The sequence below is a fragment of the Oncorhynchus gorbuscha genome, linkage group LG26 (genome assembly GCF_021184085.1).
Source record: "Oncorhynchus gorbuscha isolate QuinsamMale2020 ecotype Even-year linkage group LG26, OgorEven_v1.0, whole genome shotgun sequence".
NCBI classification, from domain to species: Eukaryota; Metazoa; Chordata; class Actinopteri; order Salmoniformes; family Salmonidae; genus Oncorhynchus; species Oncorhynchus gorbuscha.
In genome coordinates this window covers 10,661,657-10,686,839 of record NC_060198.1, presented here as the reverse complement: position 1 = coordinate 10,686,839, position 25,183 = coordinate 10,661,657, and the positions used below count along the sequence as shown (strand labels likewise).

The following is a 25,183-nucleotide window of genomic DNA, read 5'->3' as shown; positions in this document are numbered from 1 at the left end:
AGAGATCCTATCAAATGTCTGTCGTTATATGGTAATGAGGTTGAACTAAGGTTGCTATAGTATTTTTACAAAGTTAACTTTTTGATTTGCTTGCCTGGTCTCAAAAAAAAAATAGATATTAACTGTTTGTTAATGAAGTCTGTATGGCCTAACTTCCAGATACATTTAGGCTACACAGACATCAGAGGACATGTTGTTAGAATGGTCTGGCTGAAAAGGATGGTAGGTCCCACAGTTTACTTTGAATGATATATTAAGGCAACATCATGGAATTCCTTTCTTATAGTGTAGGTGTCCATTTTCTTATGAGCTTTGGCAGTACAATAATAATAGTCAAAATAACACGTCATCTGAGGGTAAAAACAAGGTAGGTTTTAGCAATGCTTTCCATAAGAGGCTAAAATGTTCTTGACAAGGGCCACACATTTGGTTAGTCCAGGACTTATCAAACGTCGTACCTTTCAGCAGCTGCTCCCTGGTCCAGTCAGGAAACTTTCTCTGGATCTTTTTGATGAAATTTCTGAGAATCTCAAGTGCCTTGTTTAAGATGGTCCTGGCTGTCCTATTCTCCCTTTTGAGTGTGGTTACCACTATGTGGAGTAACATCAACCTAGGAAATATGATGGAAATCAATGGACAACACTTCACTTACGTTGTAATCAGAAGAGGATGATGGGAGGACCTATAGGAGGACGGGCTCATTGTAATGGCTGGAATGGAGTTTTTGGAACTGTCAAATGTATGGAAACAACGTTTGACTCTGTTCCATTAACTCCATTCTAGCCATTACAATCAACCCGTCCTCCTATAGGTCCTACGACCAGCCCCCACTGTAATCTCATTCAAACATGGCACTCAGCATCAAAAAATGCTAACGGAAACAGAAATAGGAAAGACAACTTTATTAACCTATAAATTCCATTCGAAGCTCTCAAATCTGGGCTTCGAGGACCTGATTCATACCTTGGACACCAGGGATGTATTCATTAGGCACCAAGAGGAAGAAAACAGAGGGACTACCTGGATTTGTCCAATAAGAAAGCTGCCTTTTTTTCTGAAATGCTTTGTGTTGCCTGCCCTTATGAATACCTCCCAAGTGACTGGAATTCTCTGGCCAATCAGTGACTTCAATTAATTATAATCTGAGTGCCTATCTGCATAAGCCCAAAGGACTTTCCATAGTCCCCCCCCCCAGCCATTCTTGTCCCATATTGCTCTCCCACCTCTGGACTCTTGAGATGATGCCACAGATGATAGCTGGGTCTATTTCATACCCACCCCCCCACCTTTTTGATAATGGCCTTGTACTTATTTAGGTCATTCTTATCATTGTCAGACATTCTCTCTATGGGCCTTAAACGGTTAAGGGGAGGCCCTTATCAGTACAGCCACATGTGATCGATTTCCCTGCACTCAGGCTTCATTATGGCACCCCTCATGTCTCTTTTAGAACTAATGATTAATAATAGTTGCACCTTTAAGATGCTGCTCCTCGGTAAATTCAGGAAACTTGTCTTTGATTTTTTTTAATGAAATCAATTAGAATCCCAGTGGCTTGTTCAAGATGTTTCTTACTGTCTCATTCACCCCTTTTCTTGTGGGTCCACGTCAACCTAGGAAAAATATTATGGAAATCAATGGACAGTACTTCACTTCTGTTGAAATGCCTTTCAAACATGTCAACATCAAACAATAAAAGGTCATGGAAACAGAAATAGGTTCAATGGCTTTTTAAAATGAATCTGTATGAACTCCATTTATAGCCTCCTTCACAAATCCAGATACCAACTCAGTCGCCTTGTGGTTAGCGTTTCTACCCTGAGATCGGAAGGTCCCCGGTTGAGTCATACTAAAGATTGTTAAAATTCCTCTCTGCTTCGCACTTAACATTAAGGAGATAGATTGGGGGAAAGACCACGTGATAAACTAGCATCCTGTTCAGAGGTTGTACTTTTACATCAACGTCTCTCATGCTACAGACACAGGAAATATGCTGGCTGGCTCGCTCGTGTAAGGCTACTAAAGCGTCCTGTATGCGTCCAAGTCGAAACAGTCTGTATATATATTATGATGTTTTTTCGGCAGCACCAAAGATATTGAATTATTTTTTCCATCAGTGTCCCTGAAAGAAATTAGATGCATGATCACCTCACAACAGATGAATAGTTACACATAATCTGAGTGCCTACCTGCATTAGCCCAAAGCCTCTTCCATAGTCCCCCCAGCCTTGTTTTGGGACGATTGGTGGGGACGGTTTACGTATTGCTCTCCCACCTCTGGTCTCTCTTGAGATGATGCCACAGATGAGAGCCGGGGCTATTTCATTCTCTTTCTCCACCTCTCTGATGATGTCAATGTATTCCTTTATGTCATCTTTGTCATACTCTGCCATTCTCTCAGATGCAGTCACCCCGCTATAACCTGTTGTAAAGTAAATGTGTTTTCAGTCTTTTTGTGAATGAAATGGATGTATGGATTAATATTGATTATGTAGGTTCTGTTAGTTTCATAGACCACATACCGCTAGCATGGCCGTCAGCATCTGCTGTCTCCTTAGAGGCACCAGTAGTTTTAACCTCCATAATGTCTCCATACTTTGACTTGACCTTCATAAAGTCTCCAAGCCATGCCCACAGGAATGCTATCTCAACAAGACAAACACAAGCTGAGGTTAACTGTCCTGTTGTAGGGTAATAGGCCTATGCCAAAATACAACAAATCTTTTATTTACTAAATCTTTTCCAACTACTAAACACAAGTACGGTATTTGAAAAACATCAAGCTCACCCATGTTGTTGTTTTCTCTTAAAATTCTTGAAATTGAAGGATCCTCAAAATGTTAAACCCGAGCCGAGCCGGGTTTTTTTTTAAACAATACTGCACAAATGTGACCATTTGTTAACTGAACTGACACTCGCAAAATGGTCAAGCCAGTATCCGCCTGAATTGGTATGCACGAATACACAACACTTTACGGTATTACGTGTTTCTTGGTAGGGCAACTGAGTCGACTGCACTCTCACGCACAGATAGAGACGATAGTTACAAATAATTTAAAGTAAACAATTTGAAGCACACTTTTATACAATATTGTTCATTTCATTTTCGTGCCTTATCAAAGAAAAGTGCGGGGAAGGGGGGGAAGACAAACAGAGAAGGGGTGTTGCCCAGGGGTTCAAGACACCGTACCAGACCAGACCCCTGCACTCATGAGGACACATGTGTTAGAGCCATCTATACCCTTCCTGTGATGTTTTATGCTTGCTTACTATCCAAATACACAATCATGTAAGGAAGAAGATAGACGTGTATACTGTGCGTGAATATGCTAGATTTTTTAGTCTGACTTAATTTCAGTATTTTTAAAGAATGTTACTTAATTGAATGAAATGTTAGATGTTATAGTTTGAAAACAAACTTGGACCCTGTGGTGCTGTACAGTAGGAATGGTGGAGGTGAAAATGAAATGTCTGTTTTTCCACCAGACATTAGTATATGTGATTTCATTGCCATTGAAGAGGAGTGGGACAACATTCCACAGGCCACCATCAACAGCCTGATCAACTCTATGCGAAGGAGATATGTTGCCCTGCATGAGGAAAATGGTGGTCACACCAGATACTGACTGGTTTTCTGATCCACGTTCCTCCTTTTTATTTAGGTTTCTGTGACCAACATATGCATATCTATATTCCCAGTCATATGAAATCAATAGATTAGGGCCTAAAGAATTTATTTCAATTGACTGATTTCCTTATATGAACTGTAACTCAGTAAAGTCTTTGAAATTGTTGCATGTTGCATAGTACATTTTTGTTCAGTATAATTCCACCTTTTCAAATGATCACCTATTACTCTACGTATAACGCGAGAATCTACATCCACAAGATGACAGAGTAGACAGTAGATAAACTGACTGAATATGTGGAGGATATTTTTGGTGAGTATTGGCAAAATGGGACACTTTCTGAAACCAGCAACACAGTAAAATGTTGTGTATTTACGTCAGAAATCCAGGCAGAAACAATCCTTCTGACAGGCACTAGTGAACCTGATTTCAGGAAATCACAGCTCTGTCCAGAAACAATCCTTCTGACAGGCACTAGTGAGCCTGATTTCCAGGAAATCACAGCTCTGTCCAGAAACAATCCCTCATGAAGTACGCCCATCCTGTTCATTGAAATATATCTGAGCTGTGCATGGAACAAAGGATGATAAAAACCCACTCTGATATTTACAGCTATTTTTTAAACAGTTCAAATGAATGAAATATAGGCTACCCATTGATTCTTGAAGAATATCACTTACACACATACACTGGTCTTCCACTCAGTGAAGAAAAACAACCTTACATCGGCAATAACATTATTACACTAAAAGATACTCTTGAGTGTATAAAACTCTTTCCTAATATTGAGTTGCACCCCTTTTTGTCTTCAGAGCAGCCTGAATTCATCCGGGCATGGACTACAAGGTGTCGAAGCATTCCACGGGGAGGCTGTCCCATGTTGACTCCAATGTTGACTCGCCAGCTTAGCCAGGGTCTTAGCTTGAAGGTCGGTGCTGTGATTCTCCTGCTTGCGAAAACTGAGGTTGGGGCTCTGCACCTGGGGTAGAAGAGTTATTTTATCCTATATTATATCAGATATACAAATATTTAAGCTTTCAGCATTGACTCTGGCTTAATTTGCCATTGTCTCATTAGCCATGGTTTTATGATCCGATCAAGATTATCCAATCACAGGTTGGTCACATCTACCCATTGTTTAAAAATGTGTCCACATTGTGATCAGATTTCCTGGTGCCTTCAAGCATTCCAATTATTTGAAAGATATTGTTTCAAAATAATGACCTTTTTTCTCTCAATAATTGATGCCTTGAGTCAATGATTTTAGAAGGCGGTATAGTTATGATTTAAATGGTTTGACCGTCCAGATCTATTTTAAATTGTAAGATATCCAGAAACAATGTGTCGCGGACCACCTCTGGAGCTGGTCAGGTAGATTTGATCACAATCAGTTCACAATGGGTCTTTTAATCGTTCACACCTGTCTAAATGTGGGCACAATGTGAATGTGGACAAGATCAGGATGAATGTTAGTGGTAGGTATATAAAGGGCTATATAAAACAATGACATCTATTTTCTTTTTGAAGATGCAAAATCTGTTTTATTGTGAAACAAACAAGAAATAAGACACACAAAAAAGAAAACTTGAATGTGCATAACTATTCACCTCCCAAAGTCAATACTTTGTAGAGCCACATTTTGCAGAAATTACAGCTGCAAGTCTCTTGGGGTATGTCTCTATCAGCTTGGCACATCTAACCACTGGGATAGCAAAACTGCTCCAGCTCCTTCAGCACACTTATTCAATATTCCATAATCCCAATTATACGATATTGTTTATTTCATTTTCGTGCCTTATCAACAAAAAAAGGGAGGGGTGGACAGTATGAAAGCTTAAACCAAGTTTATTCTTCGCAGAGGGACAATACAGCTGCATTAGACAAAAACGTGGTTTCATCCGTGGTAGTATACATACCCTACTTTGGGTGGAGTCTCCTCGTTATCGCCAAACATTGCATCATTATTGCTAGGCAGGGAGCTGAGGGATATGGGCCTGAAACGGTTCCTCCCCTTATCAGTACAGCCACATGTGATCGTGTTCCCTGCACTCAGCCCCTCCCAAGCTTCATTATGGCACCCCTCATGTCTCTTTCAGCACTAATGATTAATAATAGTTCAAGCTCAGAAACCAAACATATCACCTTATATAAATAGACAGAGATTGTAAAGTAACAAGGCAACAGTAAACATGTCATCCCCCACAAATGATGCAGCGACCCCCTTGGGCCAATTGAGATATCGCGTAACAAATGTATTAAAGATATTTTACAAATATTAAACACAGTTGCACCATTTGACTGCACTGAATAAAGCTTATCTATTTTTGTTTTCTCTTGAAATTCTTGAAACTGGAGGATACTCAAAATGATATACTAAGCGCAGCCGGTAGTTTTGCAAGAACCTGTCGCAAAATTGTAACAGGTAATGACTTCCTCCTCACACAGTCGCACCTCTTTTTTCTACCTGAAACTGAAGCCTCAGTTATATCCACCAATGTGATTGTGCATGGACAGTGTGCAATGAAAACTGTCAGAGTTTTTTATATTTGTATTATATATAGTGTACAAGGATTTCCCCTCTCTATAGTGTGCTTGATTTACAGGAAGTCACAGCTCTGTCCAGAAATAACCAAGCATGGGCAGCTGCTAGTGATGGGTTGTTCGCGAACAAACAGCTCTTTTTGAAAAGGCTCTTTTTTTGGTACGTGAATCCGAGACACTCCATTTAGTACGAAATGTTACGTTTCGTATGGTATGTATTAATTTATGTATGTCCCCATTTAGTATGATATGTTACGTTTTGTATGTTATGAATTACAATTCGTATTTTATGTTACAAATTTGCAAAACGTACAATATGTTACAATTGGAAAACATATGATATGTTACGAATTCTGACTAGCTGGCTAACGTTAGCTGGGTTAGGGTTAAGAGAAGGGTTAGGGTTAGGGGAAGAGTTAGCTAAAAGGGTTAGGGTTAGAGGCATGGTTAGCTAACATGCTAAGTAGTTACAAAGTAGCAAGTAGTTGAAAGTGAGGTGGAACCCCTGTTTTAAAATGTTTTGGTAGAGAATCAGTTGCTTTGCTTGCTTTATTACAAGGGGGAAATGGTGTACTTTTTCCATGGCTAGTTCAATTCCAAGGCTTTTTGTATGCATGTATGAATGACTCAAAGGGTTTGTTCTGACAGTTGTATCAATCTACACAGCTACTGTCTCACTCTGATTTTTGTTGTCTTTCATTTCCCTGTCTCATTTCCTCAATATTTCAAACAGAATAAATGTCATTATATTGTGAATACATCAGGATTTTCAAAAATTGTTTAACACTTAAATCTAATAAAGAAGAGAAAATCCCAAAAGTTTTGTTACATTAGTCTTTATTGCCTGATGCCTGCCTGCCTCTGACTCAAACATAACATTAAAATACTTTTTTTTCAACACAATGTTAACCCTTACACATTCCTCATTACATTGATCTTCATGTTGATTGGAAAAACCAGACTACTGACCTAGAAAAAAAACCGTAGCAACTACAATGTTAGATAAACACATCAAACTAAACCTTCATATTACATTGTGTATAACATATTGTGAATGTATCATTAATCATCATAGCAGGTTACTGAATGGTCCAACACCTGACGTTTGAAAGAGTTGAACTACACAATGTAACCTGTCGGATCCTCTGTCATTCCAATGATCTGGATGCTGGTCAATGATAATGATATGAACTGAAGAAGAAGAAAGATGTAGCTATTATCTAAGCAGTTTTATAAATCAATCACCAGAGTTTGTAGTATTGGGCATTTGTAGTATTGATTACAGTTAGCCTACTTTAAAGGGGCAATCATTAGCTGAAACAAAAACAAAAAGCGTTCTCGCCTGCACTGTTTAGGTAAAAAGTTGAGGAATGGGGCTGGAGAAATGTAACCACTAAATCCCTTGACAGAGCTATGGATGCACAAGCTTTTTGCTACACCCGCAATAACATCTGCTAAATATGTGTACGTGACCAATAACATTTGATTTGCAAGGACTGACATTACATGATATAGCAACTGCAGATTGTCCCTTTAACTGTGTATATTTTTTAAACTAAAGTTTTTTGCCAAATGTGTATGTCTCTTGCTGAACTGCAATGCTAACACATCAGAATGATTGAACGCCTGAGAATATTTTGGATAAAACTGAACCACACAATGGAATGTTCTGGTTTATTTACCCTCAGACCAAGTTGGTGTGATACCATTGAGCCCTGGCAACAACGTCATTGGAATAGTCCCTTTCCAGTGGTGTTCTCATCCACTCTCTTACATAGCGAATGGATCGCTCCAATCCCCTGGTTGTAGGCAGCTATTCCCCCTGAAAAGTAACAATCATGGCCGAATAACCAACCAGCCATGCAGTGCAGTTGATTTCGTTAGAATTGTTTGCCATTGCATTCCCCCCACCCAACAAGTATTTATCAACTATCAAACTTTGTCTTTGATTTTTTTGATGAAGTCAATAAGAATCCCAGTGGCTTGTTCAAGATGTGTCTCACTGTCCCATTTACCCATTCTCTTGCCACCATTTGGTTCCAGGAAAAATATTATGGAAATCAATGGACAGTACTTCACTTCTGTTGAAATGCCTTTCAAACATGTCAACATCAAACAATAAAAGGTCATGGAAACAGAAATAGATTCAATGGCTTTTTAAAATGAATCTGTATGAACTCCATTTATAGCCTCCTTCACAAATCCAGATACCAACTCAGTCGCCTTGTGGTTAGCGTTTCTACCCTGAGATCGGAAGGTCCCCGGTTGAGTCATACTAAAGATTGTTAAAATTCCTCTCTGCTTCGCACTTAACATTAAGGAGATAGATTGGGGGAAAGACCACGTGATAAACTAGCATCCTGTTCAGAGGTTGTACTTTTACATCAACGTCTCTCATGCTACAGACACAGGAAATATGCTGGCTGGCTCGCTCGTGTAAGGCTACTAAAGCGTCCTGTATGCGTCCAAGTCGAAACAGTCTGTATATATATTATGATGTTTTTTCGGCAGCACCAAAGATATTGAATTATTTTTTCCATCAGTGTCCCTGAAAGAAATTAGATGCATGAACACCCCACAACCGATGAATAGTTACACATAATCTGAGTGCCTACCTGCATTAGCCCAAAGCCTCTTCCATAGTCCCCCCAGCCTTGTTTTGGGACGATTGGTGGGGACGGTTTACGTATTGCTCTCCCACCTCTGGTCTCTCTTGAGATGATGCCACAGATGAGAGCCGGGGCTATTTCATTCTCTTTCTCCACCTCTCTGATGATGTCAATGTATTTCTTTGTCATCTTTGTCATACTCTGCCATTCTCTCAGATGCAGTCACCCCGCTATAACCTGTTGTAAAGTAAATGTGTTTTCAGTCTTTTTGTGAATGAAATGGATGTATGGATTAATATTGATTATGTAGGTTCTGTTAGTTTCATAGACCACATACCGCTAGCATGGCCGTCAGCATCTGCTGTCTCCTTAGAGGCACCAGTAGTTTTAACCTCCATAATGTCTCCATACTTTGACTTGACCTTCATAAAGTCTCCAAGCCATGCCCACAGGAATGCTATCTCAACAAGACAAACACAAGCTGAGGTTAACTGTCCTGTTGTAGGGTAATAGGCCTATGCCAAAATACAACAAATCTTTTATTTACTAAATCTTTTCCAACTACTAAACACAAGTACGGTATTTGAAAAAACATCAAGCTCACCCATGTTGTTGTTTTCTCTTAAAATTCTTGAAATTGAAGGATCCTCAAAATGTTAAACCCGAGCCGAGCCGGGTTTTTTTTAAACAATACTGCACAAATGTGACCATTTGTTAACTGAACTGACACTCGCAAAATGGTCAAGCCAGTATCCGCCTGAATTGGTATGCACGAATACACAACACTTTACGGTATTACGTGTTTCTTGGTAGGGCAACTGAGTCGACTGCACTCTCACGCACAGATAGAGACGATAGCTACAAATAATTTAAAGTAAACAATTTGAAGCACACTTTTATACAATATTGTTCATTTCATTTTCGTGCCTTATCAAAGAAAAGTGCGGGGAAGGGGGGGAAGACAAACAGAAGGGGTGTTGCCCAGGGGTTCAAGACACCGTACCAGACCAGACCCCTGCACTCATGAGGACACACATGTGTTAGAGCCATCTATACCCTTCCTGTGATGTTTTATGCTTGCTTACTATCCAAATACACAATCATGTAAGGAAGAAGATAGACGTGTATACTGTGCGTGAATATGCTAGATTTTTTAGTCTGACTTAATTTCAGTATTTTTAAAGAATGTTACTTAATTGAATGAAATGTTAGATGTTATAGTTTGAAAACAAACTTGGACCCTGTGGTGCTGTACAGTAGGAATGGTGGAGGTGAAAATGAAATGTCTGTTTTTCCACCAGACATTAGTATATGTGATTTCATTGCCATTGAAGAGGAGTGGGACAACATTCTACAGGCCACCATCAACAGCCTGATCAACTCTATGCGAAGGAGATATGTTGCCCTGCATGAGGAAAATGGTGGTCACACCAGATACTGACTGGTTTTCTGATCCACGTTCCTCCTTTTTATTTAGGTTTCTGTGACCAACATATGCATATCTATATTCCCAGTCATATGAAATCAATAGATTAGGGCCTAAATAATTTATTTCAATTGACTGATTTCCATAAGGAAAATATATATGAACTGTAACTCAGTAAAGTCTTTGAAATTGTTGCATGTTGCATAGTACATTTTTGTTCAGTATAATTCCACCTTTTCAAATGATCACCTATTACTCTACGTATAACGCGAGAATCTACATCCACAAGATGACAGAGTAGACAGTAGATAAACTGACTGAATATGTGGAGGATATTTTTGGTGAGTATTGGCAAAATGGGACACTTTCTGAAACCAGCAACACAGTAAAATGTTGTGTATTTACGTCAGAAATCCAGGCAGAAACAATCCTTCTGACAGGCACTAGTGAGCCTGATTTCCAGGAAATCACAGCTCTGTCCAGAAACAATCCTTCTGACAGGCACTAGTGAGCCTGATTTCCAGGAAATCACAGCTCTGTCCAGAAACAATCCTTCTGACAGGCACTAGTGAGCCTGATTTCCAGGAAATCACAGCTCTGTCCAGAAACAATCCCTCGTGAAGTATGCCCATCCTGTTCATTGAAATATATCTGAGCTGTGCATGGAACAAAGGATGATAAAAACCTGGTAAGTCACGTTGCTCATAATTTAAAGTCCCCACTCTGATATTTACAGCTATTTTTTAAATAGTTCAAATGAATGAAATATAGGCTACCCATTGATTCTTGAAGAATATCACTTACACACATACACTGGTCTTCCACTCAGTGAAGAAAAACAACCTTACATCGGCAATAACATTATTACACTAAAAGATACTCTTGAGTGTATAAAACTCTTTCCTAATATTGAGTTGCACCCCTTTTTGTCTTCAGAGCAGCCTGAATTCATCCGGGCATGGACTACAAGGTGTCGCAGCGTTCCACGGGGAGGCTGTCCCATGTTGACTCCAATGTTGACTTGCCAGCTTAGCCAGGGTCTTAGCTTGAAGGTCGGTGCTGTGATTCTCCTGCTTGCGAAAACTGAGGTTGGGCTCTGCACCTGGGGTAGAAGAGTTATTTTATCCTATATTATGTCAGATATACAAATATTTAAACTTTCAGCATTGGCTCTGGCTTAATTTGCCATTGTCTCATAAGCCATGGTTTTATGATCCGATCAAGATTATCCAATCACAGGTTGGTCACATCTACCCATTGTTTAAAAATGTGTCCACATTGTGATCAGATTTCCTGGTCCCTTCAAGCATTCCAATTATTTGAAAGATATTGTTTCAAAATAATGACCTTTTTTCTCTCAATAATTGATGCCTTGAGTCAATGATTATAGAAGGCGGTATAGTTATGATTTAAATGGTTTGACCGTCCAGATCTATTTTAAATTGTAAGATATCCAGAAACAATGTGTTTGGAGCTGGTCAGGTAGATCTGATCACAATCAGTTCACAACGGGTCTTTTAATCGTTCACACCTGTCTAAATGTGGGCACAATGTGAATGTGGACAAGATCAGGACGAATGTTAGTGCCAGGTATATAAAGAGCTATATAAAACAATGACAACTAGTTTATTCTTGTCGTAGACTAGCCTATATTGTTCCTTTAAAATGAGGCAGCAGTTAAATAAGAATGTGTTTAGGCTATGCAATGACAGACTGTCTAACTTTTGGATGATTTCCGCCAGTAGTTTTGAAAGTAGTGCTCTCTCACGAGCCAAAAGTGTTCCCCCCGGTCACGACTTGCAGACTTGTTTACGTGTTGCTGTGCGTTTTGTTGCCAACCTTACTTTTCTACCTGACAACGTTACGTTTTTTATATTTTTTGTTTTTCCCCTCACTCAACTTTTTCAAATTAAACTTTTTCACTCCGGACGCTTTATCTGGACATGGTTCGTCAGGACCTCCAACAGCCGAAGCTAAGTAGTAACATTAACATGATGCCTTCTAATTGCAGTCGCTGTACTCATAATATACAGGATAACGATCGCTTTACGGCGAGGATAGCTGTGCTGCAAGCCCAGCTTCAGATCAATCATTAGGCAAGGGTAATTTCAGTGCAGGAAAGGATGAAACAGCGCCTGTGCCACCAGTAAGTACAGACCGCAACGTTAGTATAAATCCCCTCGCACGGTCCCCGCAGCCGGACATCTTTCTCATGGCTTCTGGAGGGAAGTGCTGTAGGGGGCAGGGCTACCGACGTCAAGGCTAATCTGAAGATGGTGCTGGCTAAAGCTATAACTGGCGAGTGTAGAGAGTATAGAGATATTGTTATCCATGTCGGCACCAACGATGTTAGGATGAAACCGTCAGAGGTCACCAAGCGCAACATAGCTTCAGCGTGTAAATCAGCTAGAAAGATGTGTCAGCATTGAGTAATTGTCTCTGGCCCCCTCCCAGTTAGGGGGAGTGATGAGCTCTACAGCAGAGTCTCACAACTCAATCGCTGGTTGGAACTGTTTTCTGCCCCTCCCAAAAGATAGAATTTGGAGATAATTGGCCCTCTTTCTGGGACTCTCCCTAACCCTAAACCACAAACAGGACCAAGCCTGGCCTGTTGAGGAGTGACGGACTCCATCCTAGCTGGAGGGGTGCTCTCACCTTATCTACCAACATAGACAGGGCTCTAACTCTTCTAGCTCCACAATGAAATAGAGTCCAGGCCAGGCCATCAGGCTGTTAGCCAGCCTGCCAGCTTAGTGGAGTCTGCCACTAGCACAGTCAGTGTAGTCAGCTCAACTATCCCCATTGAGACCTTGTCTGTGCCTCGTCCTAGGTTGGGCAAAATTAAACATAGCGGTGTTTGCCTTAGCAATCTCACTAGGATAAAGACCTCCATTCCTGCCATTATTGAAAGAGATCGTGATAGCTCACATCTCAAAATAGGGCTACTGAATGTTAGATCTCTCACTTCAAAGGCAGTTATAGTCAATTAACTAATCACTGATCATAATCTTGATGTGATTGGCCTGACTGAAACATGGCTTAAGCCTGATGAATTTACTGTGTTAAATGAGGCCTCGCCTCCTGGTTACACTAGTGACCATATCCCCCGTGCACCCTGCAAAGGCGGAGGTGTTGCTAACATTTACAATAAAAAAATGACGTTGTCGTCTTTTGAGCTTCTAGTCATGAAATCTATGCAGCCTACTCAATCACTTTTTATAGCTACTGTTTACAGGCCTCCTGGGCCATATACAGTGTTCCTCACTGAGTTCCCTGAATTTCTATCAGACCTTGTAGTCATAGTAGATAATATTCAAATTTTTGGTGATTTTAATATTCATATGGAAAAGTCCACAGATCCACTCCAAAAGGCTTTCGGAGCCATCATCGACTCAGTGGGTTTTGTTCAACATGTCTCTGGACCTACTCACTGTCACAGTCATACTCTGGACCTAATTTTGTGACATGGAATAAATGTTGTGGATATGAATGTTTTTCCTCATAATCCTGGACTATCGGACCACCATTTTATTACATTTGTAATCGCAACAAATATTCTGCTCAGACCCCAACCAAGGAGCATCGAAAATCGTGCTATAAATTCTCAGACAACACAAAGATTCCTTGATGCCCTTCCAGGCTCCATCTGCCTACCCAAGGATGTCAGAGGACAAAAATCAGTTAACCACCTTACAGAGGAACTCAATTTAACCTTGCGCAATACCCTAGATGCAGTTGCACCCCTAAAAACTAAAAACATTTGTCATAAGAAACTAGCTCCCTGGTTTACAGAAAATACCCGAGCTCTGAAGCAAGCTTCCAGAAAATTGGAACGGAAATAGCGCCACACCAAAACTGGAAGTTTTCCGACTAGCTTAGAAAGACAGTACCGTGCAGTATCGAAGAGTCCTCACTGCTGCTCGATCATCCTATTTTTCCAACTTAATTGAAGAAAATAAGAACAATCCAAAATTCCTTTTTGATACTGTCGCAAAGCTAACTAAAAAGCAGCATTCTCCAAGTGAGGATGGCTTTCACTTCAGCAGTAGTAAATTCATGAACTTCTTTGAGGAAAAGATCATGATCATTAGAAAGCAAATTACGGACTCCTCTTTAAATCTGCGTATTCCTCCAAAGCTCAGTTGTCCTGAGTCTGCACAACTCTGCCAGGACCTAGGATCAAGAGACACTCAAGTGTTTTAGTACTATATGATGAAAATAATCATGGCCTCTAAACCTTCAAGCTGCATACTGGACCCTATTCCAACTAAACTACTGAAAGAGCTGCTTCCTGTGCTTTGCCCTCCTATGTTGAACATAATAAATGTCTCTCTATCCACTGGATGTTAACCAAACTAACTAAAAGTGGCAGTAATAAAGCCTGTATGGAAAAAGCCAAATCTTGACCCAGAAAATATAAAAAACTATCGGCCTATATCGAATCTTCCATTCCTCTCAAACGTTTTTGAAAAAGCTGTTGCGCAGCAACTCACTGCCTTCCTGAAGACAAACAATGTATACGAAATGCTTCAGTCTGGTTTTAGACCCCATCATAGCACTGAGACTGCACTTGTGAAGGTGGTAAATGACCTTTTAATGGCGTCAGACCGAGGCTCTGCATCTGTCCTCCTCGTGCTCATAGACCTTAGTGTTGCTTTTGATACCATCGATCACCACATTCTTTTGGAGAGATTGGAAACCCAAATTGGTCTACACGGACAAGTTCTGGCCTGGTTTAGATCTTATCTGTCGGAAAGATATCAGTTTGTCTCTGCGAATCGTTTGTCCTCTGACAAATCAACTGTAAATTTCCGTGTTCCTCAAGGTTCTGTTTTAGGACCACTATTGTTTTCGCTATATATTTTACCTCTTGGGAATGTCATTCGAAAACATAATGTTAACTTTCACTGCTGTGCGGATGACACACAGTTGTACATTTCAATGAAACATGATGAAGCCCCAAAATTGCCCTCGCTAGAAGCCTGTGTTTCAGACATAAGGAAGTGGATGGCTGCAAACGTTCTACTTTCAAACACGGACAAAACAGAGATGCTTGTTCTAGGTCCCAAGAAACAAAGAGATCTTCTGTTGAATCTGACAATTAATCTTGATGGTTGTACAGTCGTCTCAAATAAATCTGTGAAGGACCTCGGCATTACTCTGGACCCTAATCTCTCTTTTGACGAACATATCAAGACTGTTTCAAGGACATCTTTTTCCATCTATGTAACATTGCAAAAATCTGAAACTTTCTGTCCAAAAATGATGCAGAAAAATGTATCCATGCTTTTGTTACTTCTAGGTAAGACTACTGCAATGCTTTTACTTTCCGGCTACCTGGATAAAGCACTAAATAAACTTCAGTTCGTGCTAAATACGGCTGCTAGAATCCTGACTAGAACCAATTTTTTAAAATCATATTACTCCAGTGCTAGCCTCCCTACACTGGCTTCCTGTTAAGGCAAGGGCTGATTTCAAGGTTTTACTGCTAACCTACAAAGCATTACATGGGCTTGCTCCTACCTATCTTTCTGATGTGGTCCTGCAGTACATCCCTACATGTACACTATGGTCACAAGACGCAGGCCTCCTAATTGTCCCTAGAAATTCTAAGCAAACAACTGGAGGCAGGGCTTTCTACTATAGAGCTCCATTTTTATGGAATGGTCTGCCTACCCATGTGAGAGACTCAGAATCGGTCTCAACCTTTAAGTCTTTACTGAAGACTAATCTCTTCAGTGGGTCATATGATTGAGTGTAGTCTGGCCCAGGAGTGTGTGCCTGGCCGGTTCCCCTCTCTCCACTGGGATTCTCTGCCTCTAACCCTATTACAGGGGCTGAGACACTGGCTTACTGGTGCTCTTTCATACCGTCCCTAGGAGGGGTGGGTCACTTGAGTGGGTTGAGTCACTGAAGTGATCTTCCTGTCTGGGTTGGGCCCCTGGCCGTGCTGCTGCTCCAGTTTCAACTGTTCTGCCTGCAGCTATGGAACCCTGAACTGTTCACCGGACGTGGTACCTGTCCCAGACCCGCTGTTTTCACCTCTCTAGAGACAGCAGGAGCGGTAGAGATACTCTTAATGATCGGCTATGAAAAGCCAACTGACATTTACTCCTGACTTGCTGCACCCTCAACAACTACTGTGATTATTATTATTTGACCGTGCTGGTCATTTATGAATATTTGAACATCTTGGCCATGTTCTGTTATAATCTCCACCCGGCACAGCCAGAAGAGGACTGGCCACCCCTCATAGCCTGGTTCCTCTCTAGGTTTCTTCCAAGGCTTTGGCCTTTCTATGGAGTTTTCCCTAGCCACGTGCTTCTACACCTGCATTGCTTGCTGTTTGGGGTTTTAGGCTGGGATTCTGTCCAGCACTTTGAGATATCAGCTGATGTAAGAAGGGCTATATAAATACATTTGATTTGATTTTTTTGTGTACTACGTCATCCAATTGTATACTACAGTGGCTTGCGGAAGTATTCACCCCCTTGGCATTTTTCCTATTTTGTTGCCTCACAACCTGGAATTAAAATAGATTTTTTGGGGGAGTTTGTATCATTTGATTTACACAACATGCCTACCACTTTGAAGATGCAAAATATTTCTTTTATTGTGAAACAAACAAGACAAAAAAACAGAACTTGATTGTGCATAACTATTCACCCCCCCAAAGTCAATACTTTGTAGAGCCAACTTTTGCAGAAATTACAGTTGCAAGTCTCTTGGGGTATGTCTCTATATGCTTGGCACATCTAACCATTGGGATAGCAAAACTGCTCCAGCTCCTTCAGCTCCTTGGGTTCTTGTACAGCAATATTTAAGTCACACTAATGACTAAGTAATTCTCAATTGGATTGAGGTCTGGGCTTTGACTCAGCCATTTAGGGTTATTGTTCTGCTGAAAGGTGAACCTCCGTCCCAGTCTCAAGTCTCTGGAAGACTGAAACAGGTTTCCATCAAGAATTTCCCTGTATTTAGCTCCATCCATCAGTCCTTCAATTCTGACCAGTTTCCCAGTCCCTGCCAATGAAAAACATTGCCACAGCACGATGCTGCCACCACCTTTCTTCACTGTGGGGATGGTGTTCTCAGGGGGATGGAGATGTTAGGTTTGCGCCAGACATAGAGCTTTCCTTGATGGCCAAAAAGTGAACTTTTAGTCTCATCTGACCAGAGTACCCTATTCCATATGTTTGGGGAGTCTCCCACATGCCTTTTGGCGAACACCAACCATGTTTGCTTTTTTATCTGGCCACTCTTCGGTAAAGCCCAGCTCTGCTTCAAGTGGTCCTATGGACAGATACCCCAATCTCCACTGTGGAGCTTTGCAGCTCCTTCAGGGTTATCTTTGGTCTCTTTGTTGCCTCTTATTAATGCCCTCCTTGCCTGGTCTGTGAGTTTTGGTGGGTGGCCCTCTCTTGGCAGGTTTATTGTGGTGCCATATTCTTTCCATTTTTTAATAATGGATTTAATGGTGCTCTGTGGGATGTTCAAAGTTTTGGATATTTTTTATAATCCAACCGTGATCTGTTCTTCTCCACAACTTTGTCCCTGACCTGTTTGAGGAGCTCCTTGGTCTTCATGGTGTCGCTTACTTGGTGGTGCCCCTTGCTTAGTGGTGTTGCAGACTCTGGGGCCTTTCAGAACAGGTGTATATATACTGAGATCATGTGACAGATCATGTGACAGTTAGATTGCACACATGTGGACTTTATTTAACTCATTATGTGACTTCTGAAGTTGATTGGTTGCACCAGATCTTATTTAGGGGTTTCAAAGCAAAGGGGGTGACTACATATGCACGCACCACTTTTCCGTTTGATATTTTTCAGAAATTTTGAAACAAATATTTTTTTTCATTTCACTTTGTCACGCCGTAAGAATTATCGGACCAAGGTGCAGCGTGATATGGTTTCCACATGTTTATTAACTGAAACGCACAAAAACAATAAAGAATGAATGAAACGTGATGACAATGGAGTGCTCACAGGCAACTACACATAAACAAAATCCCACAAACACAGGTGGGAAAAATAACTACTTAAACATGATCCCCAATTATTGAGACAACGATTACCAGCTGCCTCTAATTGGGAATCATACAAAACACCAACATAGTGCAACTCAAAATACAACCTAAAACGATAAATAGCCTACAAATTTGGTAAAAATATCAGACCTTCCACTAGATAAATAGATAGTTAATAATATTCTTACTTCAAGAGGAGTTACAGTATGTGGCTGTCTTGCATGGTAGTGAAGTTTTTAGCGTGACCTCATGCAACCTGACGCGCCTATCCCAACACACCTTCCCCATTGAAATAGATTGAGTTGGCTCTGTCATTTCCACTTGTGGAAGCAGAAGGGGATGTTAACTGTGTGTAGCCTACAAGGGGTGAAGCTGAGAAAACGGGCACCCCCGGCCGAGGCACATCCCAAGGGGTTGCCACAAGGTGTGTCTATAAGTCTATAAAACTTTGTGTGCTGTGTTCACAACAGATTGGAGTTTTGGGAACAGAAAATGTATTGAGATCAGATGTTAACGCTGAGATAATTCGCAGAACGTCAGCCCAGTTTCACCTAGTTCCATCCTCTCCCATTAACCCGCGAGTGGACTTCCGGCCACTACCATATTTGGTGGTGAGAGAACTTTCTAAACAGATGCTTCAGCTTTATAGCCCCGGTGACCACACGTTTGGGAAACGCTGCTATACACAGCCACCATATTTCATTTTGATTAACTTTCACATTGTCAGGTCGAAGTAGGCTGCTAAATGAATCATGCAACATGTGAATTAGCTTTTGATTGTGTTAATGGGCGTAATTATGAACATTGCCATATCGGCTCGTGACCGGGGAACAGTGGTGTATATTTGAGCAATTACATTTACACTTAAGTATCAAAAGTATTTAAAACCTAAAATACTCTTAGACTTTTACTCAAGTAATACTTTACTGGGTGACTTTCACTTTTACTTGAGTAATTGTCTATTTCGGTATCTTTACATTTCCTCAAGTATGACAATAGAGTACTTTTTCCACCACTGCTGGGGAGGAGCTTGGCCATGCAGTGCAATTTGCTTGTAATTGGTACGTCAGCCCCTAATCTTTCAATGTCCGTTATAAAAACAGTGTTGCCTAAAGGAAGTCAGTTGTGCATGGGCAGAGGCATATTTGTCAAATTTGCAGCAGCCAGCCAGCAGCAGCAGCAGCCGCCGCCGCCGCCGCTCAACTACTACTTGAGTTTTAGTTTATACATTTTGAGGAATCTCCAGTTTAAAGAATCAAAACATCAACATGGGTAAGCTTTTATCATTTGAAAAGAGGCAAATGGTGTGATTCGGTTCCATCTACTAACCACGTTTCCATCCACAGTTTTTATGAGAGTAAAGTCGTACTGTATATATTTTTTGAATATCACGACAGCTGTGATGGAAACAGGAAGCTCCATTAAAATGTTTACAAACGCAGACAGATCATTTGTTTGTTCGACATGGTGGGATATTTTTATTGGTGAAATAAATAATGCAAGAACTGGCGGCGGAAATGCCTTAATGTGCACATACTGATATCATAACCATCATAGGGAGTCACTACGACGCAGGAAACCATGCCGTTTACTGTATTTGGCTACAAATGAAATCAATGATGATGAAAAGGACCAGTAGCTGGGCTTGTGGAGTCTACTGAGTGCACAGTGATGAGCTTTATGCTCCTTTACAATAAATATCAATGGTTTTATTCTAGTGACATGATGATCCATGCTTGACTGCGTTTGACAAACGTTCTTGCTCTTCTCCATAATAATCTCATGTAGCATACCTGCAGTCTATTCGTCTATCCGCATTGTATCTGTGAGACGTTGGCAAGAGCGCACGAGCCAAAAACAGTGTAGGCAGGCACATTTGCTATTTAGCGCAACAGTTGTTGTGACAACTATCGGTAGAGTTGAAAATGCGATAGAAACATTGACGTTTTGATTTTTATTAGGTACATGAGAACTAAAGGCACAATATGCATAAATTGCTCCATTTCCTGGTTGCAGAACTTCTCATAGTTCGCCTAATTTCAGTTTGTGACAAAACAAGCAGTCATTGTGTAGAGAACCATTGTACCATCTAAACCCTGTGACATATATTTTCCCATAACCAAAAATATTGTACTTTCAGCTGTTTGATGATGGTGCACAAAACCGAAAGTAAAAGAGGCAAAAACATAACTTTTAAATGGGAAGCATAGAAATAGTGCACATGGAACAGACTGCTTCTTAGACTTGCTTTCAATGAGTGACAGATCTATAACTAACATTTCTATGTGAATTTGCTCAGGCCACCCAAAAAGTTATATTGCAGCAACAAGTCCATTGGGAGGAGACACACAACAGATTTTAGAATATTTGCATGAAAATCTAGCTAGAGTCAATCAAATGTATTTATAAAGCCCTTTTTACATCAGCCAATGTCACAAAGTGCTGTACAGAAACCCAGCCTAAAACCTTTCCGTTCACCTTCACACCACTGGGCCAGACTACACTCAATCGTAGGACCTACTGAAGAGATGAGTCTTCAGTAAAGACTTAAAGTTCGAGACCGAGTCTGCGTCTCTCACATGGATAGGCAGACCATTCCATAAACATGAAGCTCTATAGGAGAAAGCCCTGTCTCCAGCTGTTTGCTTAGAAATTCTAGGGACAGTAAGGAGGCCTGCGTCTTGTGACCGTAGCGTACGTGTAGGTATGTACGGCAGGACCAAATCGGAAAGATGGGTAGGAGCAAGCTCATGTAATGCTTTTTTTTTGTGTTTAAAAAAAGAAAAAAATTACCCTTTTTTTTTCTCTGCAATTTCGTGGTATCCAATTTGTTTTAGTAGCTACTATCTTGTCTCATCGCTACAACTCCCGTATGGGCTCCGGAGAGACGAAGGTTGAAAGTCATGCGTCCTCCGATACACAACCAAACCAAGCCGCACTGCTTATTAACACAGCGCACATCCAACCCGGAAGCCAGCCGCACCAATGTGTCGGAAGAAACACTGTGCACCTGACAACCTTGGTTAGCACGCACTGCGCCCGGCCCGCCACAGGAGTCGTTGGTGCGTGATGAGACAAGGATATCCCTACCAGCCAAGCCCTCCCTAACCCGGACGACGCTACGCCAATTGTGCGTCGCCCCACGGACCAGAAGCTCATGTAATGCTTGTTAGTTAGCAGTAAAAATCTTGAAATCAGCCCCAGCCTTAACAAGAAGCCAGTGTAGAGAGGCTAGAACTGGAGTAATATGATTCATTTTGGGGGTTCTAGAGCATTGCAGTAGTCTAATCTAGAAGTGGCAAAAGCATGGATACCATTTTCTGCATAATTTTTGGACAAAAAGTTCCTTTTTTTTTTTGTGCAATTTTACGAAGATGGGGGGGGGGGGGGGGGGGGGGGGAAGCTGTCCTTGAAATATTCTTGATATGTTTGTCAAAAGAGATCAGGGTCCAGAATACCGTCGAGGTCCTTCATAGTTTTATTTGAGATGACTGTACAACTATCAATATTAATTGTCAGATCCAACAGAAGATCTCTTTTGTTTCTTGGGACCAAGAACTAACATCTCTGTTTTGTCCGAGTTTAAAAGTAAAAAAGAATGTGCGCCATCCACTTCCTTGTGACATGTTTGTCGCACATGGGTGTCCTTTTAGTATACAACTCTGAAGTCTGACTAATAGTTAAAGCTATTTCATAAAATCTGCTGCACCAGTTAAAATATCCTGTCATATATTTGCTTTGTCATATTATGTGTTATATTTTATTTGAAATGTATATGTAGGAGAGAGTGGGGTCATTTGAGCCACTCTTGTTTCTAGAAAACCACACACACAATTATTCATTTGACCAAATATTTAGGAAAAGGTAATAATTTCATGGAGTCTGTGAAGGAAGAAACCACATGGAAAAAGTGGTAAGCAAGTTGTGCCCCCCCCCCCAATTATTTTATTGTGTCAGAGGTTTCATGATGTTTGTATCTAAACTAAACCTTTCATGAAAGTGCATCCTTGTAGTTTTGTGGGCTAATATAGTCAAAATGTTTGCCTTGGGGTAAGTTGAACCAATGGCCATGTTGTATGTTGAACAAATTGAAATGTTTCCTTCCCAGGTGTGATGCAAGGCATTATCGCTGGGATATGAGGCAACAACGGGGCCTGGCCTGTGTAAAAACAAAAGCACATAGTGTTTGTTAGGTGTTAGTCCTTTGTTAAAAGGTGCTTAAAATGATTAAAAGACAACAAGAAACTATTGTGATTGTTTTTGAATTGTGTCCTGGAAATAAGAGTTTTAAAAAGGCAGTGGTAATATTTCATTCAGTACAGAAATGTTTATATGGTACACTTTACCCTGTCCCTCAGCTCAATTTACCCCATACCTGGGATACACAACATCCGGAAATATATGTGGATATATTTAATAGAAAGATGACTATATTTTCCTTGACGGAGTGATGTTGAATGTAAAAAATGGCTTAACATACCCCACTCACCCCAACCAGAACTCAAAATACATCTTGTGTTTTTGGAATATCACTGCTACCTTACAAAAGGGCTTGTACTAATATACACTTCAGTTTGTCTTGTGTAGTCTGTGCACTTTGAATTTAATCTCACGTGAATTGTCTTGATTAAAGCCTATGATATGAAGGTTGGTACTACTTGTACCTCATACAGCTATAGCTGTAAGTGGTCTCTGGCAACTCTTACAAGTTCTGACAAATACTCAAATATAATAAGTTCATTTACAAACAGGATCTCATGAAATGGCAAGAGAACTGCCAAACATGAACAACTATAAGTCCATCATAAAGCGAGTGGGGCATAACCATGGAGTGGAGCCATCCATCATAGCTGGGATCATCTCACGAGAGACCAGGGCTGGGACAGGAGCAGGACTGGTCAATGGTTGGGGGGACAATGGAAATGCATTTGGACTCATGCAGGTAGGTACTCAGTTTTGCAGGTACCTTTGTTATACTGTTGGCAGACGAGAGCTTGTTTCCTATTTCACAATACAAAAGTGGTGTCCATAGATTTCTATTGCATATTTTTTTTTTTATAGGTTGACAAAAACTGGCACGTTCCACTGGGGAGATGGGACAGTGAGGAACATCTGAGTCAAGCAACTGGGATACTCGTTGGTATAATTGGATCGGTTCAGAGAAAATTCCCTTCATGGACCAAAGAGCAGCAGCTGAGAGGTATTGCCTACCAATTGACCCGTCCTTCTTGCCAATAGTTTTTTTTAGATTGATGGAAGCTACAATGTAATTGTCTGTATCATTTCCAATCCCCCATATTTTGGGGGTAAAAAAAATATATATATATATATATCACTATCCTTTCTAAATAGTTTCCTTTATTATTTTCTCCTAACCCTGCCACTCCTCCCCTAGTTGGAGTAAACAAATGGGAAACAACACCTAGGCTTCTACTTCCAGCTTATGCATACTATATAGATTTTACTAACAATGCATTTTACAATAGTTATCTTTTGTTTGTTTTTAATCCCATCCTTCAGCTACTGTCAACCCCTCCCATCTATCTCTGAAGACCATCCAGTTTTCTATTCTCATAGTCTACAGATTGCAAACCAAAGATAAAGACCTTTGCTAAAAGTATTATTATTTTATTGATCGATTATGACTTTTCAAATCATCCAGCAGTGCTATTTGCCAAGTTAGTTCCTGGTAAATGTTGAAATTCTCCAGACATTCCTGAACCAGTGTCCAAAAACAAGCTTACATACCCTGTATAGAAAATACCAAAACAAATGATCTAATGATTGTCTCTTCGCAGCAATATCTGGAGATGTGGGATCATTGTATCCCCCATATTTAACATAACACTCTGTTGTTTGTGATAATTTTGTATAATCATTTCAATTTAAATTCTACGTTTTTTAATCTGTTGTGGTTCTGTATCAGTTCATAAACCATGTGCCAAGGAATCAGTACATCAAATCTCTTCCCAACAATTTTGCAATCTATATGGCACAGCTGTCAATTTTTGGGTCCTTAAAGGAAACTGCCCAGAGTTTGATAGAGATGATCAGTCATAGGTTTAATACAAACTGTATTATGCATTATACAACTACATAGATTACATGAATAGATTACAGCCTGTGTGTTTGTTTTTTTCAGGAGGGTTAGCAGCCTACAATGTGGGGCTGGATAATGTCCACTGTTACAGTAGAGTGGATGAGATGACCACTGGGGGGGACTACTCCATGGATGTTCTTACCAGAGCTCAATTTTACAGACGTAATGGTTATTAAAGTCAACTCCGTGATTGCCTAGCAGTTTTCGATTAAGACCATTGTGAAGTAAATGACATATCCTCTACTATCTCATCAAAACTTAGACTGATGTTTTAATTGTTAATTAATTATGATTCATTAATCCAGTGTTTTAATGATCCTTGTCCTATGGTGCACATTTTTCTTTTGGCCTAGCAGTAATGCACTTGAGTCAACTCATCAAACTTTTAGTTTGTAAGCACAGATTTATAACATTCTAGTTCATATAATTTTCCAATCCAACGTAATGAGAGAAATGTTTCTGACCTATTTGTGATTGTCTTGCACCGTCACTATGTATTTATTGAAATAACATGACTAGCTACAATCTTAAAAATAAAATGTGTGATTAGTCTTTCTTTTGTTGAAATCAGTATGGTGGAAATCTGGTAGCAACCCCAGTCATGTCCTGGAATGACTCATTGACTGACTTCTCGAAATACAATTTTACAGAATACACACTCACTTTTTCTTAGTTTGGTAACATTTATTAATTGTCAAGGTAGAGTGATTACATTGCTGATTTCCAATTTGTATGTAGTTTAATCTGTGATTAATGAACAGTATTTTTCTTTTTTAATAATTCAAATGAATGAAATATAGGCTACCCATTGATTCTTGCAGAATATCACTTACATGAATACACGAT

General features: G+C 40.3%; 3 protein-coding genes and 1 long non-coding RNA gene across 4 annotated transcripts; 1 reads left to right on the top strand and 3 right to left on the bottom strand.

The window, feature by feature from the left end:
* Positions 1-788: 788 nt before the first annotated feature.
* Positions 789-2,980, bottom strand: LOC124015279 (lysozyme g-like). Its single transcript, XM_046330404.1, has 4 exons — positions 2,789-2,980; positions 2,523-2,642; positions 2,190-2,422; positions 789-1,613 (listed from the first exon to the last, which is right to left on the bottom strand). Exons 1-4 carry the CDS (start codon positions 2,790-2,792, stop codon positions 1,584-1,586), a joined length of 387 nt encoding a protein of 128 aa, XP_046186360.1. The 5' UTR covers positions 2,793-2,980; the 3' UTR covers positions 789-1,583.
* A 755-nt stretch (positions 2,981-3,735) lies between these two features.
* On the bottom strand, positions 3,736-11,302 carry LOC124016438 (lysozyme G-like). Its single transcript, XM_046331997.1, has 5 exons — positions 9,384-11,302; positions 9,117-9,236; positions 9,000-9,016; positions 8,786-8,959; positions 3,736-4,608 (listed from the first exon to the last, which is right to left on the bottom strand). Exons 1-5 carry the CDS (start codon positions 9,385-9,387, stop codon positions 4,438-4,440), a joined length of 486 nt encoding a protein of 161 aa, XP_046187953.1. The 5' UTR covers positions 9,388-11,302; the 3' UTR covers positions 3,736-4,437.
* LOC124015281 lies at positions 6,991-8,726 on the bottom strand. Its single transcript, XR_006835129.1, has 2 exons — positions 7,853-8,726; positions 6,991-7,361 (listed from the first exon to the last, which is right to left on the bottom strand). It is a non-coding gene; the product is annotated as an uncharacterized LOC124015281 (long non-coding RNA).
* An 8,050-nt stretch (positions 11,303-19,352) lies between the features above and the next one.
* LOC124016085 (lysozyme G-like) lies at positions 19,353-24,886 on the top strand. Its single transcript, XM_046331612.1, has 4 exons — positions 19,353-19,509; positions 22,989-23,179; positions 23,299-23,437; positions 24,380-24,886. Exons 1-4 carry the CDS (start codon positions 19,506-19,508, stop codon positions 24,511-24,513), a joined length of 468 nt encoding a protein of 155 aa, XP_046187568.1. The 5' UTR covers positions 19,353-19,505; the 3' UTR covers positions 24,514-24,886.
* The last annotated feature ends 297 nt before the right edge of the window (positions 24,887-25,183 follow it).